The 15,965-nt window shown below is 38.6% G+C and overlaps 1 protein-coding gene across 1 annotated transcript; it reads left to right on the top strand.

Moving 5' to 3' along the window:
• Nucleotides 1-6,124: 6,124 nt before the first annotated feature.
• K441DRAFT_604610 (glycoside hydrolase family 28 protein) lies at nucleotides 6,125-8,173 on the top strand. The gene is made up of 3 exons (XM_067645347.1): nucleotides 6,125-6,801; nucleotides 6,863-7,419; nucleotides 7,480-8,173. Exons 1-3 carry the CDS (start codon nucleotides 6,441-6,443, stop codon nucleotides 7,930-7,932), a joined length of 1,371 nt encoding a protein of 456 aa, XP_067507421.1. The 5' UTR covers nucleotides 6,125-6,440; the 3' UTR covers nucleotides 7,933-8,173.
• Nucleotides 8,174-15,965: the final 7,792 nt, after the last annotated feature.

Below are 15,965 nucleotides of genomic sequence, written 5' to 3'. Positions count from 1 at the left end.
TGTTCCGTAATAGATGGGGTAGGAGGGCCTAGGTTGCTTATTCTTAGGTAGGCTTTATAGACTAAAAGGGTGGGTACTAGTCCGTCCGGGCTAGCGGTGTTGTTAACGGCTTTTACGGCTATCTATAGAGCTAGTTCCTTTTAGATATCCTTACATTCATCCGTAATAATCTAGTAAGCTCTCCGTAAGGCTAGGTAAGCTTACTTAATAAGCCTAACGGACTAATACGCCTTAACTAGAATAGCTTTTGTTAATATAGCTATGGCCGTAGCATACTGCTAAAATTCCTTACTGATAAAGTTCCTACCGGCGTTGTGGGTAATATACTTAGGGGGTCTAACGTATATATTAATCCAACAGGTCCATAAAATGTCCTAAGTATATTTTGCGGATATATTTTGCAACTAACAGGCGGCTTAATAGCGGGTTGCCTCATTAATTATATATAATACTGGGCTGCCGTTAATATATATAATGTCTACGTACACTAAGTAGTTAAAGTTAAGGTCCTTATAAAGGGTGAACTTAAATTAGCCTAGGGAACGTCCGTATTTCTAGCAAAAGGAGCAGTATTTAGTTAGGTGGTTAATTACCTTCCTATTAACGTTATTGTATCTAGAGCGTTTAAGGACTCTATATAGCTTTTCGGCTAACGGGTGGCCAAAACGGCGGTACAGGCGGTGGATCTCAGTACTAGTAAGGTAGCATAGGTTATAGTTAAAAGATTCCTAAATGTAGGTCTGTAAAGTCTCTCCCTATATAAGGAACGGGTGTCCGAATTATCGTATAATTAGTAGGGTAATATGCTTGCTTCCTAGGGCAGTTGCGGGGCCGATTAAGGTGTCCGTAATATTGTTATAGTAAACCTATAACCTATTTATGTCCGCAAGGCAAAGTAAGAAAGGTGTCACAGTACGTGCGGACTGTCAAGGTACGATGTACGAGGTGACTGTATATCATTGACAAACGATGTTGTGTGAGGATCTATGTAGGAGGTGAGGTGGTATATATACACGTCGCTCAGGGGTCAGGTCCGTGCTCGTGTCATGACAACACTAAATCATAACAACGTGTCAGGTCAGTGCCGTGACAAAAGGGGTGTCTGCTTTTACTATGTGGAAGTTAACTAGGCTAATTAGGGTCTTAACTATAACTAATTTAATTAATATAGTTAAGCTAATGCCAAATTGGACGTTTACGGCCCCAGTTTATATAGTGTTAATGTCCGTATTATTATTTGCGGTGGTCCTATATATAAGGTATTGTCCGTAACCTGCAGTAGACTTCTTAGAGGCGCCTGTGTTAATCATAACACTGTAGAATTCCTTAGGGGTATAGCGTTCTGTGGTAATATATGCAAATAGGTCCTACTTATAATCTATAACGTTTATAACGGGGGTGCTTACGGAATGGTTTTTAGGCGCAATTAAGTATATAAAGGAACGGTCGGCTAATATAGTCGTAATATTAAAGGCTTAGCTATCCGTAAAAGGTCTAAAAGTAGTTAGAAACGTCTCTAAGGTCTTCTATTTCTAGTTATCTAGGTTAAAGTTAATTATAAGGGCTTCTATTAACTTATTAGGGGGCTCCTCTTCTTCCTCTCCTTTATATTCTAAGATAAACTAGCTAATCCGTTTATTAAATCTCTTCTTAGACCTATTACGTTCTTCCTAGGTATGCCTTATAGACTAATATCCTTCCTTGCTACACACGAAGCATTTCTGGCTTGTTTGTCTATAGGGGTATACTTTTATACAGGAGTTGCTATGGGGATTACGGGTAGGACTTAGTCGGTATAGGTGCTGCTAGCGGTAATAGCGGTCCGTAAAGTAGACGTCTAAGTCTATTTATGGATATTAAATATCCGTAGCGAAGGCTTAAATACTGCCTAGTGGGTTTAAGACTTTATACGTTATAATAGAGGAGCGTAGGTCATTAATGAGGCCAGCTAAGGTGTCTATAGGCTTGTAATAGGCGTACTTATAGGGCTCTACTTCCTAGTAAGCCGTAATAAGTTTATTATACAGGAAGTCGTCTATTTAAAGCTTGGCGTTAAGGCCGTGCTATAGGTGCCGGAGGTCTTTAATAAGGATTTGCAGACACTCTATAGTCGATTTTTTGGTATTCTTGTTAATTACGGTCTATAGCTTAGTTATATTCCATTAGGTAAGGATATTACGCCTATATTCCGGTCCTTTAAAGTAGTTACGGGTAGCTTTATATAGCTTATTAAAGGGGACACTAAGGGGGTTGCTCTTAAGGTTAGTGTAGTAGTAGTTAAGTGCTAGGCCGCGTAGTATAGTAGAGTAGGCTTAGCTGAACTCTTATTTAGGAATATTAGCCTTCTGGCAGAGGTCCGTAAAGATAGTCAGTTTAAAGTTAAAATTATTATTTTTACTGCTGTACTTAGATTCGTCGGTATAGAGCTTAGCTAGGTTAGCTAGCTCCTTGCCGTAGGTCTTTACTTAGGTGGATTATAGATCTATAACTTACGGATATATAGCTTGCGGATATATAGCTTACAGATCTATAACTTAAATAGCGGGGGTAATTTGGTCCGTATTTTGGTTTATAGGGGTGTTATAATCCATAACTTAAGAGTAGGGTGTATTTTGGCTAATAAGGTTAAGTCTAAAGCCGCTTAGATTTATAGGACGAATTTGGTTAAGTGGGTTAGGTATAAGGCCAGCGATTATATTAAGTTTAGAAGAAGTAAAGAGTTCCTTAGTTTCTTAGAACTGGTCTAGGATTTCCTCTTTAGTCTATTCCGTTTGGTCCTTCTTATATATTATATTGTATAAGGACTATACAATAATGACTTATTTATTCCTTTTAACCTATATACCTTAGTTACATAAAAGGGTTTATAGTTTATAGATGGTAATAGGGTTACAGGCCTTAAAAATAGCTTCCGTAAAGTCCGCAAAGTCTTCCTAGTATTACTCCTATAGGTCGTCATTTATAAGCTTAAAGTGTTTATATTTAAGGATTTTAAAACTAATATAGTCGTTAACGTCGTTTGTAAACGTAACGTCGACTCCTTATCTCTACTTCTTTTAACCTTCACTAACTTGCTTGCTAGTGTCTGCTATACTATATAGTACGTAGCGGGTGGAAGAGGTCTTATAGTGGTCCGTAAAGGTAGTTAATGTCCGTAGTAGTTTGTAGAAGGGTAAGGGTGTCTATAAGGGGTCTTAATAGGTCTATAGTAGTTCGCAAAGGGGTAGGAGGTCTCTATAACGGTCCGTAAAGGTAATTAACGGGTCTATAATGGTTTATAGGAGGGTAGGGGGTTCGAGGTTTGAAGGAGGTTAAGGGTAGGGGTTCCGTACAGGTCTATATTCGCGTCTATAACTTCTAGTAAACCGTACTAAGACTTAAATAAGTATACAGAGTTAGAGATAAGTCCGTAATCCCCAACTTCCGACCTTCTAGTAGGTCGTACTAGGAGTCTAAACGGGTGGTCGCTGTCGTATACAGTGATGTGCATGACCAGCTTCACCCCCCCTCCTTTGGCGAGCGCTGCGAGATTTCAAATTCGGTACGCGCATCCAATCTCGCGAGAAATTGTAGCGAACGGCTGTGGCTACACGCAAGGACCTTTTTGGTTGCCATGGAGAATCGCCTTGGTTGGCCAGGAGAACCAAATTAAAGACGTACGCTTCTTCCTCTCCCCCTTAACTACCCCTCCCGTTGTGGCCGCCAAAACGCGAGTACAACGCTGTCTCTGCAGAGAGGTCGATGGAATTTGGCAATATCGTACGGGTGGAAACCTCACGATATTTGACAAAGATCCCGACACTGCGGAGAAAGGCCGATCGCTGTCAGCATGTTCTTGCAGCCAAGCATACAGCTTCGCTGCAAGAACTTTGCTTCTGGGGGACTTGCGATCAACCTTCCTCCGTAGTGTCGTGATCTTTGTTAAATATTGTAAGGCTTCCACCCGTACGATATTGCCAAATTTCATCGACAATTGCAGCGTTGTATTCGCGTTTTGGCGGCCGCAACAGAGGCGTCGTTAGGGGGGAGAAGAGGAAGCGTACGTCTTCAATTTGGTTCTCCCGGCCAACTAAGGCAATTCTCCCGGCCAACCAAGGTGATTCTCCAGGGCAACCAAAAAGGTCCTTGCGTGCAGACACATGCGTTCGCTACAATTACTATGTACAGTTGGTAGCGATTTGGCGAGCCCGCGTACCGTAGCGAAATAATATTTTTGCCAGAGGGGGGGGTGAAGCTAGTCGTGCCCAGAGCTGTATATCGCTTGGTGGGAGGTGTTAAGTAATTGCTGATCTGTGCGCGCTTACTAATTAGTGTTTATACTAATTTAATAGCACGAGTAAGTTGTATCCACGGGCACGAAATACATATAGTATTGTATGCTTGTTTAGATGGTAACTGTCGATTATATAAAGCAGACTACGTGGTCTATATACTAATACACCTCCCCCCTAATTAGTTAGTGCTTCATAAGTGCACCAGACGCGTAAGCGAGTGGTTGGTGCACTGAACGCGTAAACGCGTACCTGGTGTACCGAACGCGTAAGCACGCGGTTAGTATAACAGGTGCTGTAATTATATAAGGTATTATATATTTAAGCTAATAAATACTTAATAAATATATATATAGACCTAAAAGGGACCGAATTAGGTAATAAATAGAATTAATAATGTAATACTTTTTTTAAAAATATTATAAATGGAATACCTTTATATATAAGCAACTATATTTAAAATTTTATTTAAATGTCTTTAATAGGGGTGGAGTTATAAAAGGCTAAAGTTGGTAGATTTTAGTGTGTTTTGGGGTGGCTCAACTGGGTGGCTGGCTTGACTGGGTGGCTAATACATTATATATAAGATACAGCGTTATAATAGAAGAATTATCGCCTAATAAGAAATATTAAGTTCTTATATAAAGGGCGCCTATAAGCTCTTAGACCCTTTAGGAGAATTTTTTTTTAGTATAATCTAATTGGTTTAGGAGTTTAAGGAGTCTCTAGGACTAGGGTAAGGTAATCTTATTGGCTCAGGAGTTTGCAGGACTCCACAAGCGCAGCACTAGCCCTTAGCGCCACGCCGTGGCGCAATTTCTTTCCAGGGGTCTGATTTATGAGATAAGTCCACGGGCTAGTAACCCACACGGGCCAGTGATTGACCCCACCAGGAACGCGTCTCTATAGCTTCGAAAATGGCCTTGCTTGTAGGCTTAAATAGCTAGTTCAAGCCTACCTTCTTTGCGTAAGGCTGCATGTTGTTGTAGTGTAGTTATAGCAGTAGTAAAAAAGATCGCGACGCGTTCTTGGTGGGGTGAGTCACTGGCCCATGTGGGTCACTAGCCCGTGGACTACATTAGCTTTCCGACACCACCGACGCGGGTACTATCATGTAAGTAACGCGTTCTGCAGAATAGAGGCACCCCGTGTGCCGATAAGAGTTGTTTAAGGACCTTCTTTTGAATCTAAACCACCGAAAAGTAGTTGATGCAGGTGAACCCCGGCTTGATTGAGCCTCATGCCGCTCAAAGAGCTGGACAAGGGGTATCCAATTCTCCCTGACACAGACAGGCATCGTATTAAAGCGTGATTTCTCATGTCTTCTGAGTTATTTTCTGGCCTTAATCATTTTCGGGAGCTTATTATCGCCGATCCCTGCTTGTAACCAGGGCGAAAGACAAATCGAATCTTAATCGATGATTAAACGAAGAGAAATGGCTCAAGTGGTGGCTTCAGGATAGAGTTGTGAAGCGAGCACTGCTGCTTGTTCCAACTTGGTTTTCGACTGGGCCTTGAAATAGCTCTAGGAGCTTTAGAGCACCTTAGAAATAGTTCTTAAATAGTCGTGAAGACATCAATGCTGAGTTTACGACGATGTGCAAATTACCCTTCAAGCCCTATTCTCACCTCTCTTCGCAAAATACGTGACAGTTGACCCAATGATGCGTGCATACTCCGTATGGTACTTTGATATTCCGAAAGGGGTTCTGGAGGTCCCCAGAGGTCAAAATTAACATTTGTCTTAAGTTAGTGTTCTCGCTACCACCTCGCGTTGAACCAACGGAATACGAGAAGTTTTGCCAGCAACCGGGTTTACTGCCGAGCCGTGGCTCGGAGCCTCCGCTATTTCCCTCGGCGATTCCTGTAGCCATGGGGATCGCGGGTTGGAAATTGTCCACCAAGTGAAACGGATTGAACATGTTGAGTCCAGGGTGAACCATGAAAACCAAGCTTTTTCTGGACTAGACGCGTGTGGCTGGAGTCAGCATGAACGATTCAGAAACCATCATTATCCAGGAACTGATTGTTTCGGAAAAATCACCACCTGTGTACCCAGCGGCATGCATTCCTCAATTTCGTTATATTGCCTTCCTGGCATGTCCATGATGCGTTTGCTCAGCCTGATCACCACCTCGAAATCTACAAATTCTTCTAGGCCAGGCCAAAATGCGCTTCCAGTGGCATATTGCGTTCGCTCTTTTCGAGGCTGCGGCAGTCCTAGCAGCCCCATCATGGTCCGCTCTTCAAGAATATAAATCGCATCTTCCAAAGGTCATCTCGAGTAAGCCAAGCAGTCGGCCGAATCACCCAATTGGACCAAAACACCCCGGGAAACCGATGCCTTTGTCGCCGCCACGAGTAAAGTACTGCTATGTTAACAGCCACGGTAGTGGGCAAGATGATTCCAACTACATTCTGGAGGCCCTTCACGAGTGCAACAATGGAGGCCATGTAGTGTTCTCTCAAGGAACTCAGTACACCATTGGCACTGCTCTGGACATGACGTTCTTGAAGCACATAGACCTTGGTATTGACACGATCTTTGGCATTGATTTCCCCCACCGCCGCTAATTATTTGATTCTACTAGACATCCGAGGCTATATCCAATTCACGAACGACACGGACTACTGGCAAGCCAATTCGTTCAAGCAGATCTTCCAGAATGCCACAACATTCTTCCAGCTTGGTGGAGAGGATGTCAATGTCTACGGCGGAGGCACCATTGATGGTAATGGGCAGATCTGGTACGATCTATATGCCTCCAACATCTACATACTCCGGCCCATACTCTTTGGAACAATTGGCTTGAAGGGTGGCTCCATCTCTGATTTAAATCTGCGGTTTTCACCTCAATACTATAACTTCGTCGCGAACAGTTCCGATGTCGTATTCTCGAATATTTCCATCAGTGGAGCTAGTGTGAGCGCCAATGTTGCCAAAAACACAGACGGTTGGGATACATACAGGAGTAGCAATATTGTTATCCAAAACAGCAATGTCAACAACGGCGATGACTGCGTTTCATTCAAACCAAACAGCACAGATATCATAGTCCAGAATCTTATCTGCAATGGTAGCCACGGCATCAGTGTTGGATCTTTAGGACAGTACATTGGTGAGGTAGACATTGTGGAGAACGTCTATGTAAGGCCTTACCTAGCTCTCCTCTCATCCTTGACCTACCACTCACGTGTAATACGTCAGGTCTACAACATTAGTATGTCCAACGCCTCCGACGGCGCCCGTATCAAAGTCTGGCCCGGCCTCCCATCCACGCTCTCCGGCGATCTCCAAGGCGGCGGTGGTACAGGCGCTGTCTCTAACGTGACATATGACACGGTGGAAATCACCAACGTCGATTACGCGATTGAAATCACGCAGTGCTACGGCCAGAAAAACCTAACGCTATGCAACCAATACCCGTCCTCTCTCACCATCTCCGGCGTGCTAATGCAGAACTTCTACGGCACTACAAGCACCAAGCTCGACCCTATCGTTGGATACTTGGTCTGCTCGAGCCCGGATGTCTGCAGTGATATTACAGTCAGGGATATTGCTGTGCATAGTCCCACGGGCGGAGATAGGTTTACTTGTGCGAACATTCCAGAGACTGGGCTGCAGGTTAATTGTACCACTATAAATAAAGGCTCGAATTAGTAAAATTGAATTGTAGATAGGTAATATCATAGTCAAAGTCCTTTCCCTGCCGGTTGATAATCCAATTCTTTTGGTACTGCCTATTTTCTTGAAAGTCTAAATTGGTTAATTGACATGCTGGGGAGCTAGCGTCGAGTGTTCTGCTATCCAGGGGGAAGACATTAGAACACTGTTTTCTTACCATCGCGAGAACCATAATATAATTGTCAGCTCCAAATACTTTGAGCATAAATATACGGACATGGATGCGTAGTAGCGCGGTCATGAGCGTGAGCCCAAGAAAACACCAACGATAGACAGTACTTGGTCAGCATTGCTGAAAGCAATTTCTCCAGGCGTTAGTGGTGGAGGTGTATCCCGTCTGGCAGCGATCACTGAGATAGACCAGCAGTGTTTTTATCAGTACTTGGTACTAATTACATTTATTAAAATATTGAATATTAATATTCAATATTCAATATACTAATACGATATGTCCAATACTGAAAGCAGTGCTTTTATCCATATTCAATATTGTTTAACATTTACTGAATATTGAATATTTACACTCAATATTCAATATCAATACAATATGTTCAATACTGAAAGTTATTGAATATTAACAATTTTTGGAGTTGAGGTGGTAAAAATAACGTGTAAAATGCCTTGGTATAACTCTGGCCCTTAAGCGATACGTGCGCATTTTAAATTTAGGCCAGCGGTAAATTGACACCCCCTAATTGATATGCGGACACCCCCCAATTGATACACGGACACCCCCCACTGATTGAGTTTAGTTCCTTCCTGATCAAGTTAGAATATCACGTGAATTTAAGTTGTTTGCATCAACATCGCGAAAATTAAATTGTTAAAACATAACCCTTATGACCGTAATGCCTCAATTGCGCAGTACCCTGTGAGGCACTGCGTGAACTTATTTAGGTGCTGCTCCCTCTGCTTAATGTCTACGAACCGCCTCTGCGGGCACGCCCGCCCTCGCGTCTGCGCCTGCGCCTGCGCCCACGCCCGCGTCCACGCGCAGCCCACGTCCACGCGTATTATACCCGGTACTTTATTCAAATGCTGATGACTCGCAATGGGTTGATGTATTAACGCGAACAAAGCCAGCCGCGGCGGCCCTCAACAGTTAGAGGCTGGGAGGGAATAGGTAAGGCAAATGCGAGGTAATGTTTTGGGTACGGTCGCGCACTGATGCGGATGCAAACAACTTAAATTTACGTGATATTCTAACTTGATCAGGAAAGAACTAAACTCAATTAGTGGGGGGTGTCCGTGTATCAATTGTGGGGTGTCCGCATATTAATTAGGGGGCGTCAATTTACCGCTGGCCTAAATTTATTAGGTAAACATATATAAAGTTAAAATGTATAAATATTAAACTTGGTTTTGCAGAATGTTATATACCACATTCTTAATTTTTTACGCGCCCTCTATATACCCAATCTTTAACCACCTAATCCTTAACTAACGCTATGTCTCTCTTATCTACTAACGTAACAGATAACGATAATATATCTTCCTCTACTATTTCGGAGCTTAATTCAGATTAGTTTACCTACTCTAGCGATAACAACGCGTTAAGCGGCTCTACACTAAGTATACCAGGTATAACTTTCTCTTAACCACCTTATAGAAAATAAAAGCTTACTGCTACTTCTACTTAGTAATTTACCCGCGATCCTCTTCCTTATAAAGCTACTTATAACGGCAGAAATTAAATATAGTACTGCTTAATATGCGAATAGGACTCTGCCTCTTTAATATCTATTCGCGCCTACCTTCCTAAAAAGCACGGTATAGAGATTTAAGCTAGAGAGGTTAAAGCAAAGCGACTAAGGTAGGAGTGCCTTATAAATATACTAAACAAATTAGAAGGCTTTAAACAGCTTAAACGCGAAGCTAAAAAAGAGTAGATCCTTAGGGCCGCTATTAATCGCAAAGCCTTTAACGAAGCTCTTATACAGCTAATTGCTATACGCAATCTACCGTACAATACGGCTACCTAGCTAGAGCTACATACATTACTTATAACGGTTAATTACACTATAGAGGAAGTTATAATTAATATAGTAGGAACTATACTAAAGCTAATTAAGCAATTGTACTTAGTATATCGCGATATTCTAAAACAAAAGCTTTAAAGCTCCCTTATAAAAATATACTTCTTAATTAATATATAGACGTTATTAAATTACCGCTCCCTCTAAGTAATTATCGCCTATTTTATTAACGCGGAAATAAGGCAGTTATAGAAAGCTCTACTTACTCTACCAAAACTTCCCTTATATGGTGGCGAGGACCAAGCTAATACCTTTCTTTAAACTGCCAAGAGCTATAGAATTCTAGGTAGAATTGGCTATATTTATAGCGATAATTACGGCGCAAATAATAAGATATATTACTATATATCTACAGGCCTTTAGGCAAAAGGACTCCCTTATTAGGACCCAGTTTAGCACCAAATTTAATATAGTAGCCATATCATTAATCTCACCCTTTAAGCCTTCCTCTACCTTAAAGATAAAGACGCAATTAATGAAGCTATTCGGTAAGCTATATTTAATAAGAATTTAATAATTAATAAGAAGCTTATATAGAAAATAAAAGAAGTAAAGGCCGTAGGCTAGAGAGAGATTAGTACGCTTAGTAAAGTTTATAACCTTATTATATATATATAGGCGTTAGAGGCTCGCTAGAATAAGTTTAGAGCCCTTACCAGGTAATTAATTCCTTTAAATAATAACACTTAATGGAACTCGTGGTTTATTATACTTAATATTATAAGGGATAAGAGAGTTTAAACGGCAATTAATATATACTCTTAGAAGTGGTATACGGAAGCAAAAAACAACTACCTCTTACCTAAGGATTAGCAGATTATTAATAAAACGCACACCTTCTTAAAGCTATTCTATAAGGTTACAATAATAAACTAAGGTAACTTCTTATTAATTAACTAAACGCTATTAACTATGGATATTCTTATTAAATACTTTAAGCGATTAAAGGTAAGCTTTTTTAGAGGCTATTAAGGCTCTACTAATTAGCAATATTAGTAATATTTAGGATTAATATCGCCCAAATTAACGCCTTTTCTCTGCCATTATTATAAGCTAGTATACCTTTAATAAATACTACAAGCTTACTAACGATACCCCTATATACGCGGCCTTAATTCTACTTCACCCCTTACGTTAGAAGACTTATATTAAGAGGTACTAAAATAAGAAGTAGTATAAGCGGTCATTTACTGCAGTAAGGAAGCTTTAGGAGGATTAATATATAGAACGCCTAGTCAACCCTACAGCCTTTAAATCTACTAGATCTACTACCTCTATTAAGCCTTCTAAAACTAAACTCTATATACAAATGCTTAACGTTACTAGTAGTATTAAGAAAGAGTATAAGGAATTTATTAAAGGAAAGCCTACCTTAATAAGAGGCATAGCTCTTAACTAGTGGCTTAATCTAACTTATTAAGCTAACTACCCACGACTTTCTTAGATGGCTATTAATATATTATTTATTCTATCTATATTAGCAGAGGCCAAGCGAGTGTTTTTAGGTGTACGGCGAATAGTCTTATAGGACCGTATATTATTAGGAAGCACAAATATTAAGCGTACGGAGTGCTTAAAGAGTTGGCTGCTTAGTAATATTACAGCTAAGAGGAGGCTTATAGCGGCGAACGTAGTAATAGAAGCTCTTATATACTTAGTATATTAAGGAGAGCCTAATAAGCCACCGCCAACTACACCAAGCCAAGGATCGCGAAGTTAACAATAGGTAAGAGCGGAGGTAAGAGCTATTATATTTTAGAGCTCTACTAAAGCCTAGAGCTATACGGAGCTTAATTATAATATTAAGGCTCTATATATACGCAATCTAGATTTAATATTTAATAATCTATTTAATATCAAAATCGTCTTCAATATCAACTTCAATACGGCCTTATATTGATATTGAATACTAATAAAAGCACTAACTGAAAGTTATTAAATATAAATATTTTTGGAGTTAAGGTAGTAGAAATACGGCCTAGTGGCCCAGTAAATAACTCTTAAGCCCCCTAACGATACGTGTATATTTTAAATTCGTTAGGTAACCCTATATAAAGTTAAATTACTTAGTAGTAGGGTAGCTAGGCAGATATTTATAGGAGCTTCCTACAATTACGTAATAGCCTCGCTAGTATATTATAGTACTAAGCGTTAGTTAATTAATCTATCTAGGGCCTTAGCTTATTTACAAATTTTATTATTATAAGGGGACTTTATAGGTAGGAGGCTATAAAGTATAATTATAGAATAAGATAGATTATAGAGGAGATAAATTCTTGAGGTAAGGCCTTTAAAATTAGAGAGACTATATACTATAGGCACGTGCCTTTAGTCTATAGTCTATCTACTAGGAATTTAGTAGAAGTTCCCTCCTTCTAGAAATCCTCCTGCTATTAGCCACTTTCTAGTAGCTATTTTTATCTTACTTAGAAATAGAAAAAGCGTCTCTCTTTCTTTCTTTATGTAAAAAAGCTTCTTTAAGGAGAGATAAAAGCCTATTTATCTTTGTATTTCCTTTCTATCTTCCTAATATAGTTTGCATTTTAGTAAGAGATACGTAGGGATTTATATAGCACTATAATCCCTAAAGCGTTTACCTTCTTTATCCTTCTCTATTATTTTAGAGAAGGATTTAAAGAAGCCTTTTCCTAGTTTTAGTTAAAAGAAAGCTAATTATAGCCTTTTAGGATATTTATCCTTAGGGGCTTAAAGAAAAAGGTGTAGTTTCCTTTATAGGTTTTAGTATAGTATTTCCCTCTACTTTTATTCTATTACTAATTGTTTTTCTACTATTTTAGTATCTTTTCTCTTGCTTATCTCTTTAGGTAGGTTAAAGAAGTATAAAAAGATTATATATTTCTTTTAGAAAGGCCCTTTTTAGCTAGTTTATTTACTATTTTATTTCTATAAATTCCTAAGTAGCTAGGAACCTAATAAAAGTTAATAAAGATATTTTTACTAGCTAGATAGAGGCAGATTTACATAATTTTAAAGACTAGTTCTTGCCTCCTATAAGAGAATTAAGTTATAATCTTTTAATAGCCGCCTAGCTATCTATAAAGATATAAACTTATTTCTCTTCTAGTCTTTATTATTTTAGTTATATTATAAGTTTAAAATGTAAAAACGTAGAAATATAGAGACGTAGGTAATATACTAACGTACTAATATATTAATATACTTAGTATATTTCTTAGGCGCTGTTAGTAACACAGGGGAAATCACCAATACTACTCGAGTAGATACAGTGATGGAAAAGCTTTGTTGTATTAGATAGGGGAGGGTAAGGAACTTAAGGTTCCTTACCGCGCTAGTGCCACGACGGCACGTGACGGCAAGTTGCCTTACGTGACGGCAATTTGCCGCACGTAAGGGCAAATTGCCTTATTCCCGACACTGGCAACTCTTCTTTTTATGGTTGCTATCTATATGCAAATAGACCGTATGCGATAATACGACAGTGGGTAGAATATAGTAAACTTTGGCAGGTAACACGCCTTATTCTACTAACCCGGACTTCTACTAGCTAATTACGATTTTCTATACCCAGTATAGAAAATCGCTATTGGCTTGCTTACTACTAGCGCCTTAACGGCCCTTACCGTATCTTCTACTCCCTCTTAACCTAACCTTTAACTTATATATATAGAGTATTTATATTAATAAACGTCTCTAGCGCCTTATTTGGGTTTGCCTTTATTATTACATCTACTAGGTTATCTTGGCCATTAATCTATTAAATCTTAAAGAGTTCTTAACGCTTATAAGATTGCCGTAGTGCTATAATATTAATTATAAGGCGCTTTTCCTTTATGGTACTAAGCTTAACTAAATACTTATAGAGGGAATATAAGTCGGTGTATACGATTATAGGGATAACGGGAAGTTTAAGTTAATCTATAATTATCTTTAAGGTAGTTCTAATTACAATTACTATATTAACTCCGCCGACTATTCTATATATCTCTAATACTAGAACACTTTAAGTAACGCGCTTGCTCTTGGTTAAGCTCTAATAGATAAGATTGCCGTAGATTGTGAAGTTATTCTCTCTAGTAGATTCGTTCGCGATAATAATCTTATATCCTAGCTAAGAGCTAAAATCTTTATTATTTATAAATAACCTATTAACAAACACAAAGAGCTTAGTGGTGGGAAGATTAATAGGTATATAGAGTAGTCCTTAATTAAGATGGTTTATTTACTAGGAAAGACGCTTATTTAGGGCAAGAACGTTATCCTTAGTTAGTTCCTAGTATTAAGCGGCAATAGAGAAATTAAAGGAAGCCTTAGGTTAATAGATAGAAGCAATATAAGCTTTACAAGCGCGTTACTCCACATATCCTTACTTTAGAGAATTAACGTTAATAACGTTAATCTTCTTGCCTTAACCCTTCTAGCGCAAAGCAATAGAATCCTTATTTAGGGAGAGGATGCATCTATTAAAGAGCAATAGTGTTATTAAACTAAGTCTTTCCTTTAGCTTTGCTATAAGATTTACCTTTACTAGCTTATCTTCTTTAAGAGCTAAAAATTAGCCGTCTCCTAAGATAATTATATTATTGGTTTATATACTAATAATTCTAAATAGGGTTCCCGTAGTTGTAATAAGGAAGCAAAGATTAAATATAGAAGTAGTTATTAAAAGCTTCTCCTTATAGTGCTTGCTATAGGTAGCCTACTAATAGGTTCCTGCCTCTACAATTCCATATAATGGCTTAAGAATAACTATAATTATATCTTTAGGATATTAGTGGCGAATTTGTTCTAGAAGATATGCTAATATTAAGCGCTAAAGGTGCGTTTCTAATTAGGTGTAGGCTTAAGTAATATCTTATAAATAAACTGCCATTCCGTTCTTTATTAAGGAGGGAGCTAGTACAATAATAACTTGCTAACTAGCTCGTTAAATTATAGGGGATTGCGTAAGGATTACCTCCTTACTATTATTATTATAACCTTAGATAACAAGCCTTAATTTCTTAAATGGGGCGTTAATAGCTTTACCCTTAATCTTATTAACTATTCTTAACTTAAAGATACGAACTCTATTGAACTTAGTAGGGTTATACTTCTTGAATTTAAAGACTTCTTTTAAAATAAGACTATCGATCTCTTGTTTGTTAGATGCTTAAAAAGGAGCTCCTAGGGTTATAATACGGCCTTTCTTTTGGAGCTATTTTGCGAGCTTAAAGTTAGCCTTCTCTTTAGCTGTTATAAAGGCCATTAATAACTTGTTTTTACTCTTAATAGCAGTAACAAATTACTCTTTAAAATTAATAAGGTATTGGCAATTTTATAATTCTTTTAGGCAACCTCTACCGCGTTGTAGTTGCGGTATATCTACTATAATTATATTAGAATTATGGTCTCCTTCTAGAGTATATTAATCGTGGTTCTCCTTTAGGGTATCCTCTGGGGTATCCTCTAGGGAATCCTCTAGGGCATCCTATAAAGGCTTATAACTATTATTCCTATAATAGGGCTTAATAACAGTTAAACGGAATTAAGTGGGTCTATAGGGCATTTAAAGAGTGCAAGTTTAACTATTACTTATAATGAGTTTATATGGCCCTAACTATCCTCCCTTCTTACGCTATACCTATACTTCAGATTAGAGAGGTAAATTAAGTATAGTTAAGGTGTTTAGGCTATTTCTTATTCCTAGTGCGTTGTTAACCTAGCGCGTGGCGTAGATACGTTATACCTCTTTTATTGCCTTATAAATAGCCTCAGCTTATTGTATAATAGAGGGAGATAGTAAAGAATTATTAGTTATTTAAGGGTAAGCGCTAAAGACTAGTAATATGGGTATAAGTCTATCTAGACTAGCGGAATTATTAACAGCCTTAATAGCTATCTATAAGATAAGCTTTTTACTAGCGTCCTTTAGTTCTAAAGAAATAATCTTATATACTTGGCGTAATGGCGTGTAGTATCGTTCCACTTTTTTAATACTATTATATACCTTAA

Source organism: Cenococcum geophilum, assembly GCF_001692895.1.
Source record: "Cenococcum geophilum 1.58 unplaced genomic scaffold K441scaffold_8, whole genome shotgun sequence".
In the NCBI taxonomy this organism is placed as follows: Eukaryota; Fungi; Ascomycota; class Dothideomycetes; order Gloniales; family Gloniaceae; genus Cenococcum; species Cenococcum geophilum.
Note: the sequence above shows the minus strand (reverse complement) of the source record. Positions and strands in the feature narration are given on the sequence as shown.